The sequence below is a fragment of the Copadichromis virginalis genome, linkage group LG6 (genome assembly GCF_057382275.1).
Source record: "Copadichromis virginalis isolate Kocher_CV1m ecotype Utaka linkage group LG6, C_Virginalis_male_GT1.1, whole genome shotgun sequence".
Taxonomy (NCBI): Eukaryota; Metazoa; Chordata; class Actinopteri; order Cichliformes; family Cichlidae; genus Copadichromis; species Copadichromis virginalis.
Genome location: NC_140623.1, coordinates 20533788 through 20547545, shown reverse-complemented (window position 1 = coordinate 20547545; position 13758 = coordinate 20533788). Strand labels below are relative to the sequence as shown.

Here is a 13758-nt window from a genome sequence, read left to right as displayed (position 1 = left end):
CTGAATGACTGAATTGAGACAGTCACAATAAAGTCAAAGCTACTGCGAGTATGTAAGAACAGGATATTTAATGACACTAACTGATAAAAAGTGACATGACACTTTTTTCACTGGTTAGATTTGTAAGGACAGGATGAGGCACACGAGTCTAGCAGCATTTAAACAAAGTGAAATTCAAGTATTTAACTCAATGGTGTTACTTGATGTACAACTGCTCTTGAAATAGAAACGTAATGCTCTGGCACTCAACCGGCCCTCTTTGAACATTTATTTTCCCCTTTCCTCACAACTCTTTCTCCTTTCACTCAGTCCTCACTCACTTCTTCAGTTTCTTCTGCGCTGCTTTCTTCTTCACCATTTGTAACCGCTTCATGGCGTTAAGCTGGGACTCTTGGGTTGTAGGTAGTTTGTCCCCAGGTGCAGCCTTTGACCCATTCCCATTGTTTCCATTACCTCCTCCGTTACTGCCTCCATTGCCTCCAGTCTGGGAGCTGTTAGGAGAGCCGGCCCCTGACGAAGAGCTGCCTTTGCTTTGGCCTTCACCGCTCGATGACCTATTCAACGGCTGCTTACCCAGAGTCAGAGGTGGAGGCGGTTTCAGGTTTGCCTGACTGGAGCCGTTTCCATTGCCGCTCCCAGATATCTTTGCACTCCCAAGCCCCGACTTTCCTCCAGCTAGCCCAGATAACCCAACAGGCTTCTGTCCAGAAGGAGTTGTCAAGGTCTTGCTGCTCCCACTTGGGCCTGAGGAACCTAGTTTGGTGCTAGCAGGAAGAGATGGGCTCGTTTTGGCGCCAAATGCAGCCCAGCCGGTAAGACCGCTGCCCGAGGAGGAGGAGCTGCTGCTGGTGGGATTGGCTGAAGTGGCTGGTGGCTGCATGGGAAAAGGTTACTGTCATTATTAGAGTGTAATACTGACTAATAACAAACTACTAACTACTTGGATTTTCTTTTCATCTCTTTCATTTATGTTTTATTATTTGAGAACAAGTCCCTGTTGCTCCCACTTGGGCCTGAAGAACCTAGTTTGGAGCTTTAGTTTTCAAAAAACCCATTTGTCCTTCAGTGGCCACCATAGCTAAGATTATACAGTTGAATTAGGAGGGTTAGGAAAACAGTATTCAGCTGAATACAATCCATTTTTAACTGACGCTTTTGTACAGGACTTGAAGGCTTCATTGTCTATCGATGATGTGCTTGGGTCACCCCTATTCTTGTCACATCAATGCACTTTTGGCCCAATTCAGGAAGAGCTTCTCTGTTAAGAAAACTAGTTGTCCAAATGCATGCAGGGTTGTGTTTATGGTTCCCAACAGTCAGAGCTGACTGATTACTGTGAATAGTCCTGTGCCTCAAAATACAATTTTGGGGAAGAAGTCACAATGCCTTTATCTAACTAACTCCAAAAGACCATTCATCTATCTAGGACACCCAAGGCCAACAGTTTGGTAACAATGACATGACTGGAGCTTGTGCTATTTGACTGCTGGCGGCAGAGCTGACCACCAGACAAGTTGGCAGAGCAATGAACCCTGATTGCAACTCAACGAAAACACTGGGAGTTGAGTGACAGAGAGGTCACTTCTTTAGACCGAAGAAGTCACTTGGATGGGTGACAGAAACATTTCTCCTACTGAAAACGCTACGTCCAGATGAATAGAATCAACTTCCTGGGTGATCTTTTAACTGCTCCCAAAATCTGATCCAAGTACGCTTGAGGTGCTTTCAATTATTGTGGTCCTAATCTTGGGAACAAGCAGCCTGCTGACTCAAGTTCAATTACATCTGTGTGCAGATTCAAAAATGGACTCAAAACCTTTCTCTGCACACAGGCCTACAGTTAATATGCGTTATTCTTTTTTTTGTTCTCTTAAGCATTTTTCACTGATTTATGGTGTTAAGTCTTCTTTTTCTGTATTAAACACACTGAGCTTTAATATAATGAAATGTACTATATAAATAAAATTGTCGTTGTCACTGGTGCGTTAGTAAATTTATTACCAATAATCTCTGCAGGCACTTTTTGTGAGTTTCAACCTTCTTGTACTCAATTATAATGTGACTGAACATATATTAAAGAAGTTTGCTGGAGGCAGAAGGTGAACAGATGATTACAAAAATGAAAATGACCTATAAATGCAAGAAAAGGTTCTTTGCATCAGTCTGTGAACTGCAAAGCAGAAGCATCAAATTACCAGCCTCTGCTTTGTTACGGCATCTGATTAAAAATAAAAGCCTATAAGCAGGAAAAACAACAACAACATACAGCGCAGTTGCAGTTTCTTAAATATCAAGTAAAAATGTGATTCCTCAGCTACTCACGCCGCGTCCTGCTTGCCTGAGCAATACTTTTGCTGCAAACTATGAAAACTCTTACACCTCACGGTAGAAGTATTAACATAATCAAATCTGTGACTACAGGGTATCATGTTTGCTATCAAAATAACTTTTTGGTGAACTCCATTAAGTGAAAGCGCTCTGAAAAGTTTTAAACCCATTCCCTCTGGAGAAATGGCACCGTGCTGGAACGCTGATCCTTGAAAATAAGTTTACACTTTCTGCTCATTTTCCTCTGCGGGGATTTATGCAGACTTCCTTTCACAGCAGCTTTGCACTCTGACTGCAACTGCTGTTCTCTCCCTTGCAGTCCCAAGTAATTTACGGATGTGAAATCATAACTTTTTCTTGTCTGAGAAGGAGGAGAACGTGAGACGACACAAAGGCTGTGTATAAACATTCGCATTAACAATGCACGTCGATGGAAGCCATAACGAGTTAACACATACCTTCACTTCTGTTCTTTTGAATGCTTGGAAGGTGCTGGCTGTGTCAGTTTTGGGTTTAAGCTCCGTCTTTTTCACTAGTGTGTCTTTTACAACAGGTGCTGAAGATGCAGACGCAGGGGACGGCTTCTGTGGAGGTTTCTGGGCCTTGTGGACAAAAACAAACAAACAACTTTTCACTTAAAAACAAACCAAGCTCGCTGAATCCAAATACAAAGCTGATACTGGAAGATAATTTACTTTCCTCACCATACGCTTCATTTGCCTGGTACATCGGGCGCAGTACCACACAAGCCGTGGGTCATTGACTTCTTTGTCGGTCACCTGGGGCTTGTGGCAGTCCTGGTGGTACAGGTTATGGCATTCTTGGCACTCGACCAGCTGGTTCCCCATGGTCACGGTCATTTGTCTTAAGGAATAAAAACAGCAGGAAAGTAAAGACATATGGCAGGGACACATAATTAATTTGCTAACACGTTTACCTGTTTAGGTTGACGATGGAGTAAAATGAATCTCAATAATTTAAAGTGGAAAAAGTTCCAAGTACAATTTTTTTTCATATGCTATAATCCTACTGGATTTCTGATATGCTGTTGTTGTAATTAGCATTTATTCTATTTATCTATTTTGTATGTGGATTTTTTTAGGTTGGTATCTGTTGTGGACAGGAAAAGCAAGAATTTCATTGGCTCACTTTGGGACAGAAAAAACATGTTTCTTTACTCGGCATATGATAATAAAAGGTTAAAAAAAATAAAACTTGGGACGGCAACTCAAAAATTTACCATATCTACAAATATTCAACATGTACCTGCAAACCACACAAGCCAGGCCCATTTCCATGGCGAAGTCATCGGCGCTGGTCTCATCATCATTTATGTTTGGCAGCAGGTCTTTGCTCGTCTGCACAGTGATCGGAGAAGAGCGATTCTCCTGTTTCTCCAAACGAGGCTTTTTCGGGGGGTCCACCTCACCCAAGTCAACCCTGATCTATTTTTTCAGGAAGACAGAAAGAGCACATTTTAGACATGGCATGTTGGCATCACTGACAAACATTTTCAAACTGCATCTACTTCACTGTAACACTAGTACTCTTCTATGTAATAGTACATACGTATGCTTCTCAGATTTGCAGGAAATTTCTGAACTCAAATTTATTTAACATGTAAGTAGCTCTGACCTACTCTGAGCTGGTTCTCTACCTTGATTGATTGATTACTCCTCCACTTTTCACCATAAAAAAAGGTTCATTGTTTTACTAAAATATCTATTCATTCCTTTTCCCCCCTCAGTATAAGGAGAGAAGCTCCCTTTGATTTGCCCGCTACAGCCATGCACTGAACTAAAAATAAATTTAAAAAGACCTGGTAGCCTGTCTGGCCTGAGAGTACACGTGCTTAAGGTCCAAAACAAATACTTATTCACAGGAGCCAAACAGGACTAGGACACAGCCGACTAAAGAAAGATTCATGTTAGGCATCTGGCATGCTGCTAAGCTGGAGTGAGAGCAGCTATTTGACTTGGCCTGTCACGACTTATTGACCTCTCCATCCTGAAAAGCTCTTTAGCCGTTTAGCTGCACGTTTACGATCATCAGAGAATATCAAAAGTGTCTGCAAAATGATTAAATAATGTTAAATATGAAGAAAAGACTGCTTAAATCGCAGAGTGTTCTTGACTTACTTATGTTTTCCCTTCTTTTTTTTCTTTTTTCACTACTTCACCTTACAAGAAGGATTGTATGGTCCAACGCAACACCTTTTGCGTTGGACTACCAGGTTGTCGAGATCTTCTAGTAGTTTTGCAAAATTCACACAGTACCTTCTCAGATGGTCTCTTCTCACTGTCTTTCTTGCTCTTCTCAGGTTTACTACTTCCACTGCTGCTACTTGAAGATGAAGAACTTGAAGACTTGGAGTCTTGCTTACTTAAAGTCATTTTTGACACAGTCCCCTTTGATACCTCTATGTCCTGAGGACACATGACAATAATAATAATAATGATGATAATAATAATAATAATAATAATAATAATAACTTTTAGTTTGAGAAAGGGAAATTAAGGTTTAACAACAATGAGATACAGCATAAAGAGACTGTATAAACATGTACGTCTCCAGTTTCTTACTTTTTGTAATGAACGGTATGATGAGTCACTTCCTCTTGCAAGGGATTCATCAAGGAGAGCTTTCAGTTTCTCAGCTGAGTCTTTACTTTTGGAGTGTAAATAACTCAGTGCCTTTAGAAAGATGGGATCCAACTCCAAACTGACAGGTCCAGCCATGATGGAAACTGAGGATCAGAAAATACAGTTTTTCAGGCTTCGGGGAACAAATAACATCCCTCTACTGAGTAAATCATGTGCAGTTAAACAAGTTTAGTTAAACTAAGGACAACAAAGGATAGTAAGAGTAAAAAAAATTGTTGGTTTTTTTCCCCCCCATTTATTAGGGAAAAAGGCTATCCAAATCGACCTGACCCCATGTGAAAAAGCAGTTGCCACCAGATTACTGTCAGACACGTTAAATCAAGAAATCCCTTAAATAGAACCTGTTTAACAAAGTGAAGTAGGCTAAAACAATCAGCCCCAGACTGCAATCTAAAGAAAGTGACAAAAAGCAGAGAAACAAAGTCAAAGAGATTTATCAATCTGGAAAGGGTCACAAAGCCAATTCTAAGGCATTGGGACTCTAGTGAACCACTGCGAGAGCCACTCCCAGGAGTGACCGACCTACCAAAATCATCCAGGTCACAAAAGAACCCAAAACGACAACTAAAGAACAGCAGGTCTCACTTGCCTCAGTTAAGGTCAGAGTTAATGATTCAACAATAAGATATTTATATTTATTTATGTTATCGTTAAAATTTGTTTCTTGAACAGAAACTTAAGTGCTAAAAATGTGAACAATTCAGGAAGGGGCAAATACCTTTTCACAACACTTTAAGTAACATGTTCTTTAAATTCCTTGAAACATCATGCATCTATTTCTGGTGCTCTTAACATTAATTATGCATAAGTCAATATTTTAGTAAGACTTAAATATTTAGTGAAAACTGTTTCCCATGAGTTAAAGCTCTGTCACAATAAACATCTTTATTACTAAACGAAGGGCACTTGAAGGGGAGACGACAGATCTCCGGGAAAACTAGGATTAATGGTGCGTTCCAGATTAAGTCGAAAATCTGAATTTCCTTGTTCCCAGTCAATCTGTAGATTCCAGTTAATCTGGAACATCTCCTCAACTCAGGTTCCCCACTCGGAACAGACCCATCAACCCCGAGTTAACTATCCAAGATGGCGGCAGTGAACGTAAACAGCAGTAAAACTGTAAAATGTATAATCTGTACTGTCACTTTTGTGTATTTATGATTCGCTAAATAAGCCATGCAGAGAGCACTGGTCAGATTCTACCCATGAATGTGCTGCGACGGTCATTTTAAGATTAAAAAACAAATACGATGCTGTACTGCTAGTAATAGCTAAACGGCTCTACCTTGCTAAGAACCGAAATAAATCATATTTTGCGCTTTTTTTTACCATTTTTGTTAGCACCGACTTCCAAGGTAAATGACATGCGTTTGTGTTTTGTGATACGTCATGTGCTTTTTTTTCTGTGGGTTAAAACAAATATTTATTATTATCTTCCTTCTCACGTTTGTAGATTGAGTCCCAAATGTCTCAATTCCGTCTGTCGGGTGTAATATTTAAAAGTTCACACAAATTAAAAAAAGATTAACTTCGGCTGCTGCGTAACATATTCAGTCCGGACTAGCAGCAACACAAGGGACCATAATAGCACCACAACGGTAAAAGTTCTCTTACTCGAAGCTGTCAGTTAGAAATTAGGATTTACGAATGAAATCGTTAAACTGGAATACCATACCTCACACTCTGCTTCTCGTAAGCTTGTCTCTCCTCAATCCGGTCTTTTCGATTTCATGGGGAAACTGACGGCAGAACAACACTTCCTACAAAGAAGCCGTTTCCTCTAACCTGTGCAACACTCAAATATGTCCGCAAGATATAAGCGCGGAACCTTATGAAGCAACTTGTGTTACTCCAGAATATTTCACATTACGGCTTCTTCGTTGAATAGTTAATTTTTTTTAAAAGAACCAGTTTTATGGAGCGGGCATATAATATATTATACAGTTTTACATGTATTTTTCCAGTGACACATCGTGTGTTGTTTATTCGTAAGTAGAAAACAGGTGAAGCTGTGGTAGCTTTAGCACAGGGGAAGAAGAAGAAGCAGCCCACACCATAACAACAACGTGGTTTTATAGAAGCTACTGCTGCTGTAAGTATCACTCATAGTGACATTTAACGTGTTAGATACAGCTGTTTTTCCATTTACAAACCCCACCTCGGAACACCTTACCGAGGCTACTTTTTAAACCTTCACATGTGTTTCACCCCGCAGTGCTGACTTTATTTACAATGAAGCAACAGCCCGAAAACCAGCAGCAGCCCTCTCTCTATTTAGAAGTTTGCTTTCAAAACGAGGAGCCGCGCCTTCCCCTGCACACCTCCATCGTCCTATTCCTCCTTTCTTACTGCGAGTGCAAGTTTTTTAAAGTTTACCTGGTCTTCAAGAAACCCAGCAGCTCCGAGTCTCTGAGAAGTCAGCTGCCAGAGCATCTGGACTCCTCTGATGTTCAGTCAGAGGCTCTGCCTCAGCTGGTTAGGGACTGTCGCCTCCCTGCTGTTTTGGATGAGACTGGGCAGCTCTGCAGGGCAGGACTGGCAGTGGTCCTTAGACATATTATCAACAAAACCATCGAAGCTGACCCCTCCAGAAATGATGTACTGGCTCTGCTGGGTTTCAAGAAGACTTGTCTGAAAGCCTGCGCTGAGGTTAGTGGAAAAAAGGGAAGCAAACGACAAAAATGCACAAAAGAAAATAAACAAGTGATAAGGTTGAAAAAAAAATCTGGTAATTCTTTGTTTTTACATTCATCGGGCCCCAATATGCCCGAATATCAAAAAGAAATTAAAAATGCATGTTGTGGAAGAGTTCGGGTTTTAGGAGGTTAAATATGTCTAAAAGTAAGCACACAGTTACAAATCAGTTATAGTTAGCTGAAACCAAAGTATCCTTAGGCAAGAAATTGAACCCCAAGTTACTCTCCCGAGGCAGTAATTGGAATATGAATGTGTGTGAATGTTAGATAGAAAGCACTTTGGTAGAGAACGCATTGAAAAAAAGACCTTGTGTGAATGACTGAATGAGGCATGCTTTTTAAAGTGCTTTGACCATTTAGTGACTTCAGGAACAAACTGAAAGCTGTTGTGAAGCAGTGTAATGCTCTCTCCATAAGTAATGATTTGCTGAAATCAAAAAGAACCATTAAATCTTTGAATGAAAGGAAAACCGAACCAACTTAATGCGAACAAAACCCCAAAACTCAGTCATTACAAAAAGTGACGGTTAACAAAAAATAAAGACCATCTGCAAATCTACAAAATCAAGTAAACCAAATAAATGCAAAATCTTAGAGATCATCATTAGAAATCACACAATTAACAACTTTTAAAAAGTATTATAAGTAAATAATGAACTAATTCTTAGTTTGCTTTAAAGTTTGCATGGTTTCAGATCTAGGAAAGCTCTTATACCTCACAACTTTGACCGTCTATTGTTCCCCATCAGGGTCCCAGAAGGTTATTTATAATAGATTTGAGCAAATGGTGGTTCCCAGTTGGCTAATGAAATTTAAAGCACTCTGTGGTAAACTAGATGTATTTCACATATACACATATTCCACTTGTGATCCTTTCACTCTTCAATCCAAAAGGGAACAACGACAAAAGGAACTGCCAAAAAGTCAAAAACTGGAAAAAAACAAATTCTGACACCAAAACTTTTTTTCTCCTTTTTTTGTTTTGGAAATATGTAGCAAAGTTATGTTTTTTGTGTTTTTAATTACAAATAAATATCTGACAACTGCACAAGTTGTGCACAGTGCTATGATAAGGACTTGTATTTCAGCCTTTTTATTTTGAGTGCATTTACGGACAGACCTCAAACACCATGTTTTCCTCACTCTTAGGTGAGCCGGTGGACTAGATTGTGTGAAATTGAAATCCCCTCTGCTGTTGAAGAACATCTCCAGAATCCTGCAAATGATGATCAACAGGTGCCCCTCTCCATTCTCACTCTTGAGCGAAGGCTCGCGGAGCCTGTCAGAGTCCACAACGATGACAAAATACGAAGGCGGAAACTCCAGGAGCAGAGACGTGAAGAGTCTGCTGAAAGCCAAGAGAACCTGGACTCCGAGTCCGGGCTTGGACAGTCGTCTCAGGCCTGTGATGGACTTGAGCTTAGAGCAGCTTTGGCCAAACTGTCTGTGGATTCAGTACCAGCTTTAGCCACCAGAGAGAACTCTGAGATCAGGAAAGTGAAGACAGCAGATTTGCCTCCGTTGGAGCATGTGTTTGCCGAGGGACTGTACTTCACTCTGACTGATGTGGTGCTGCTCCCGTGCATCTATCAGTATCTGGTAAGGGCTTTTTGACATGTAATGAATTTTTGAGTGGTGTCAACAACCTCATTCTGATTGTTACTGTCTAATTAAGAATGGCACATACACATCAAAGCACAATTAATTTTATTAGCCCTTTTTTGTCAGTTTAAGCCTGTCGCTTTTATTTCACTGACACACTTTCTTTACAAATGCTCTTTCAATAATACACCTGTTACACAAACAGTCAAGTGCTGATAGGAAAGGCTTTGTCTCAGTGGATACAAAAGTGGCGCTGATGTCAGACTGAATGCTTTCATGCAGACCGGAGCGTGCAGTTACATGAATTTGCTGGCTCTTTAATACTTTTATTATGATGACTTGTCAAATTATGCATGATGTGTGGTTTTGACACTCTGGTCAGGGTGAACAGGTAGTACACCCAGTTCCCTTTTTTAAATCCAGCCAGGCAGAAACTTGGATTAAGAAGACTCGCTGCATCAGACTTGGCACAGTTTTTGCTCTCAAAGGTGGTCTGGAGCCACCTGGCAAAGGCTGATAACACTGTACGGGGAGGGTTTTTATTCAAATGCAGCAGGTTGAAATACATTTTACTGACTTTACTTTGGGAACAGCTGACAGAGTTGGCAGGTTGTTATGTTGACCTAAAAAAACAAACTCCTAACTTGAAAATCTTTGAAGAATTTAGAAGCTCAAGTGCTCACTGAATATTCATTACGCCTCATTGTTTGTGATGAATTTGGTAGCAACTGCAGCGGCGAACCGAGAGCTGTAAAGTTCAGGCTTATGCTGTTATTGATCAGGAATGCTGCATTGTCTGGCAGTGGAGTGGGTCTCATTTCACCTTTCAGCTGTCTCCAGCTATTCCTCGACTGTGGGAAAGAACTGAAGTTCTCACAATGAGGCTTTTAGTAGTCAGCTGTGCCCCAGTGGTTTCCAGTTTCACACTCAGCCTAGCGTGTCTCCTCTTAACGGCCATCACTGTCCACAACACATGCAGCCACAGTGAATCCTTTCCACTCCACCCTCTTGTCGTGCTGCGGAGTGCCCCTTCTGCCTCCGTGCACCACTCTGTGTCCAAACACACACAAACACACACACTCTGTGCCCTTATGCTTCGTCTCAGATCATGTCTCTGTTTGTTTCTTCACCCTCTCCTCCTGCCAGCTCTGTTTAGATTTTTTTTTTTTGCCAGTCTGTCGCACAAGTGTTCACCAGCGTGATGTGTGAATTCTGGTGGAACGTGGCATCTCGCTCCGCTGGCAGTAACATGTCAGTCGAGTCACTTAATCAATATTTCCTTGTTGTTTTCCTCTTTCTCTTTCATCCTTTCATCCTTTTCTTGGTCTTTAATAGTGTTCCCTCCAAGCACGCGCTGCCGCCACTCTACATCATCTCCCCCACCTACTGCGCTGGTACGGCCGTGTCCAGGAGGTACCGGGGGTGCTTCGGGCAGCCAAGGCTTGTGGGCTACTTCTGTCCATACCCCAGGCTCCCACGTCTGGACTCCCAATTCTCTCAGCAGAGGACAACCCAACCAGTCTACCGGTGGAAGAGGAAGAAGGCCGGGAGATGGCCCCAGAGGTTCCTTTTGTCGGCGGCCCAAGGCCCACAATGACTAAACTCAAAGTAAATGATTACTTTCCTTTACTTAATCCCCAGCATGCTTTGCAGCTATATGTTAACCAAACATGTTTTGTTCCAACACTTCCATCCTGACCTAATATCAAGGGATCTGCCTCCCATTGTCCCCTAACAGCACAGATTCGCAGCCTCCAGAGTGGTTGTTAAGTATTATCCCTGTAATTTCATGCCTCCATTTTCTGTTGATTGCGCCTTCAAGAGTGTAGCTCTGAGTTAATGTTTCGGTTTCTGGCAGACTTTTGTAATTGTTGGATATTTAGTTTTTCTGCCAGATATTTAACAGTGATTGCTTTCACTCATAAAATTAACATTTTAAGTGGTCTTAAAAAAAAAAGAAAGGAATTCAAAGCTGTTATCGATGCATATTATTTTGCTCTTGTAGACATTACAAAAAAACAAGCTTTTTTTTTTTTAAGACTAACAATCTGTTTATGAGAAAAAACACTGTATTTGCCTGGGGTGCTTTTTTTAAATGCACATTTCAGTATTCTCAGTGGATCCTGTTACCACTTGCAGGAGTGCAGACAGTGCACATTCAGCTTATCTTCATTTCAGGTGCAATAAAAACAGTGAATCTGGTCCAAAACAAAAATGTTATAGCTTTACTTAGTTTATAGTTATGGCTAAAAATCTACATGTGCACAGGCAAGATACACGACCCAATGCAGGTCCCTTAGGAAGGATTGTCGAGAGACTTGCTCATTCGCACACGTTTATAGATTTCTTTGCTCCATATATTACCTCTGCAACAGCAGGAGATAAGCAGGCCCAGCTGTTTTAAAGGAGACTGTCTCCTCAACCCTGACTAACCTCTCGCCACTGAGCCCTCAGACTGTTTACTTGGCTTTTTTTGCTCTGCTCTGCTCTCTTAGGAAAGATATTTCTGTGATTTCCTGCTGGCTACATTTCTATAACAATGTGAGCGAGGCGAGGAAAAAAAAAAACAAGAGGTTTGGAAAATTCTGATGAGGGTGAGTGAGCTGGGTGGTCAGGATGGGATGTGTCTTTTAGATGTGCTGTGTTGCCGGATGAAATTTAGTCAGGCCCACATGTGTGTAAATGACAGTTTTGCTGGCAGGTTAAAATCCGACATTAAAACCGAGAGGAATGCGTGAACACACACAGACAAACACACAATGGCCACCATTCTCTGCCTAGAGGGATTACAAGGATGGCTACATGTCGCCATCATCATGTCTGCAGTGCAGCTGTTGCACTGGGTAATGTGCCTGTCTGTTTGCGTCTGTGTGCGCATATATGTCCTCTGTGTGTGTCCCACCAAGGTATAAACACACAGTCTGCCGTCTCACATGGTGACAGTCGATCCTTCACGGCGGCTAACCAGAGGCAGTGGGCTCATCTCGCAACACCATTCACATTACAAATGGCTCATAAACTCTGCCCCTTTATCACTCCAGTTAACACACACTCATGCATACTGTTCAAGCTCCCCATGCAGTGATCTGTGGAGCCCCAGCCTGTGATCTGTATCTGTGGTAAACAAGCAGGCATCCCGACACCAGAAATTAAGACCCGGTATTATCACTGCCTAACAAAAGCTAACACAACTTGGATATCAAAAATAGAGTTTTTTTAAAAAGGAGAATTACTGGGTTTGCAGGAAGGAAGTTAAGTCTTTGATTTTATGTCTGATGAATTGGGTTCATAGGGGAGCTGTTGTTCCAGAAACAGCGATTGAAGACAGTCTGTGTGTGTTCCCATGAAAAACTCCTCACTGAAATCAACGAGCATTATGGCAGGATAATAACGCAGTCTTGTATTATTACCTATTATTTGTCATTTGGGTTTAAAGTTTGACCAGACATCCTTGTTGCAGGTGAACTATCAAACTTAAGAATATGATTTAATAGAAGAAATAGAGCTTTAAACAGAATCACCTTTTCATATTCAAAATTATTAAAGCTTTAAGGTGCATGTTTCCTTAGTGTACTTTGAGGTACCTCAAACATATTTACCCAGTGACCAAAAATGACCTTATCAGCATTTGCACTACAAGTTTGTGTTACTGTGGAGAGTGAATATAATTGGTTTTGGCACAGACTTTTTGAGCTTGAGGTTTGCAGTGTTGTAGACTTTGATTGGTTTGTATTATATAGTAGTATGTGTTTATATAAAGATGAATAAAACAAAATATTAGAATATTTTAATATGGCAGCGAGACATTGTTCAACCCCAGTGTATAACACACAGATCAGTTAGTGTCAACAGAACTAAGGGTTTTTAGTAATATAGTCTTAATTGCAGTGCTTTTATTGCATCATAGTGATGCACCTCACAGTGTATGTATTTTTCTGATGTCATTGTACATGATAGTCAAGTCTTTATTCATGAAACACATTTAAATGTAACAGACGGTGACCATAGTGTTGCACTAGGGCTGCACGATTAATCGTTAGAAAATCGCGATCTCGATTCATACTTATGTGCGATCTCATTTCCAAGTGACAACGATTTAAAAGAAAAGAAAAAGAAAAAGACGACGACGATTGTACCGCATTTTGATCCGGGACGTAATCTGCATGAAAACAAGCGCTCACTCTTCCTGCTCAACAAATGACAAGGGCGGAGCCTTATACCACCTGATACAGAAGCTGTGCCGTGTGATGCTAAAATTAGCAGGGGAAAAACAACGGAGAGCACGTCAGGGATGACGAGAAAGTGACAGGAGAAAATCCGTCCCGGTCAACCACCCAAACATTAATAACAGGAACCTACAGCGCTTCCCTATACCCGTCGAACTCCCGCAGGCAAAGAAATTACAGAGGCTATCACTTATCACCTGACCAAAGATATGGCTCCCATCAACACTGTGCAAAACGAGGGAT

General features: G+C 41.2%; 2 protein-coding genes across 2 annotated transcripts in view; one reads left to right on the top strand and one right to left on the bottom strand.

Moving 5' to 3' along the window:
* Positions 1-51: 51 nt before the first annotated feature.
* ints12 (integrator complex subunit 12) lies at positions 52-6731 on the bottom strand. The gene is made up of 7 exons (XM_085459149.1): positions 6667-6731; positions 4911-5074; positions 4605-4754; positions 3595-3773; positions 3033-3192; positions 2787-2930; positions 52-874 (listed from the first exon to the last, which is right to left on the bottom strand). The coding sequence occupies exons 2-7, from the start codon at positions 5064-5066 to the stop codon at positions 317-319; spliced, it is 1347 nt and encodes a 448-aa protein (XP_085315275.1). The 5' UTR covers positions 5067-5074; positions 6667-6731; the 3' UTR covers positions 52-316.
* A 134-nt stretch (positions 6732-6865) lies between these two features.
* gstcd (glutathione S-transferase, C-terminal domain containing) overlaps positions 6866-13758 on the top strand; it is a 53872-nt gene continuing 46979 nt past the window's right edge. The window contains exons 1-4 of the mRNA XM_085459148.1: positions 6866-7083; positions 7207-7640; positions 8837-9286; positions 10625-10897. Of these exons, the coding sequence (XP_085315274.1) occupies positions 7224-7640; positions 8837-9286; positions 10625-10897 (1140 nt within the window). The 5' untranslated portion in view covers positions 6866-7083; positions 7207-7223. The remainder of the gene's footprint in view (positions 7084-7206; positions 7641-8836; positions 9287-10624; positions 10898-13758) is intronic.

Excerpts from the sequence above, each read along its gene's own strand:
- ints12 (XM_085459149.1), bottom strand. The coding sequence starts at position 5,066 with ATGGCTGGACCTGTCAGTTTGGAGTTGGATCCCATCTTTCTAAAGGCA. Across the intron at positions 3,774-4,604 it reads AGAAGAGACCATCTGAGAAG|ATCAGGGTTGACTTGGGTGA; the intron begins GTACTGTGTGAA and ends CTGAAAAAATAG. Across the intron at positions 875-2,786 it reads TCAAAAGAACAGAAGTGAAG|CCACCAGCCACTTCAGCCAA; the intron begins GTATGTGTTAAC and ends TTTCCCATGCAG.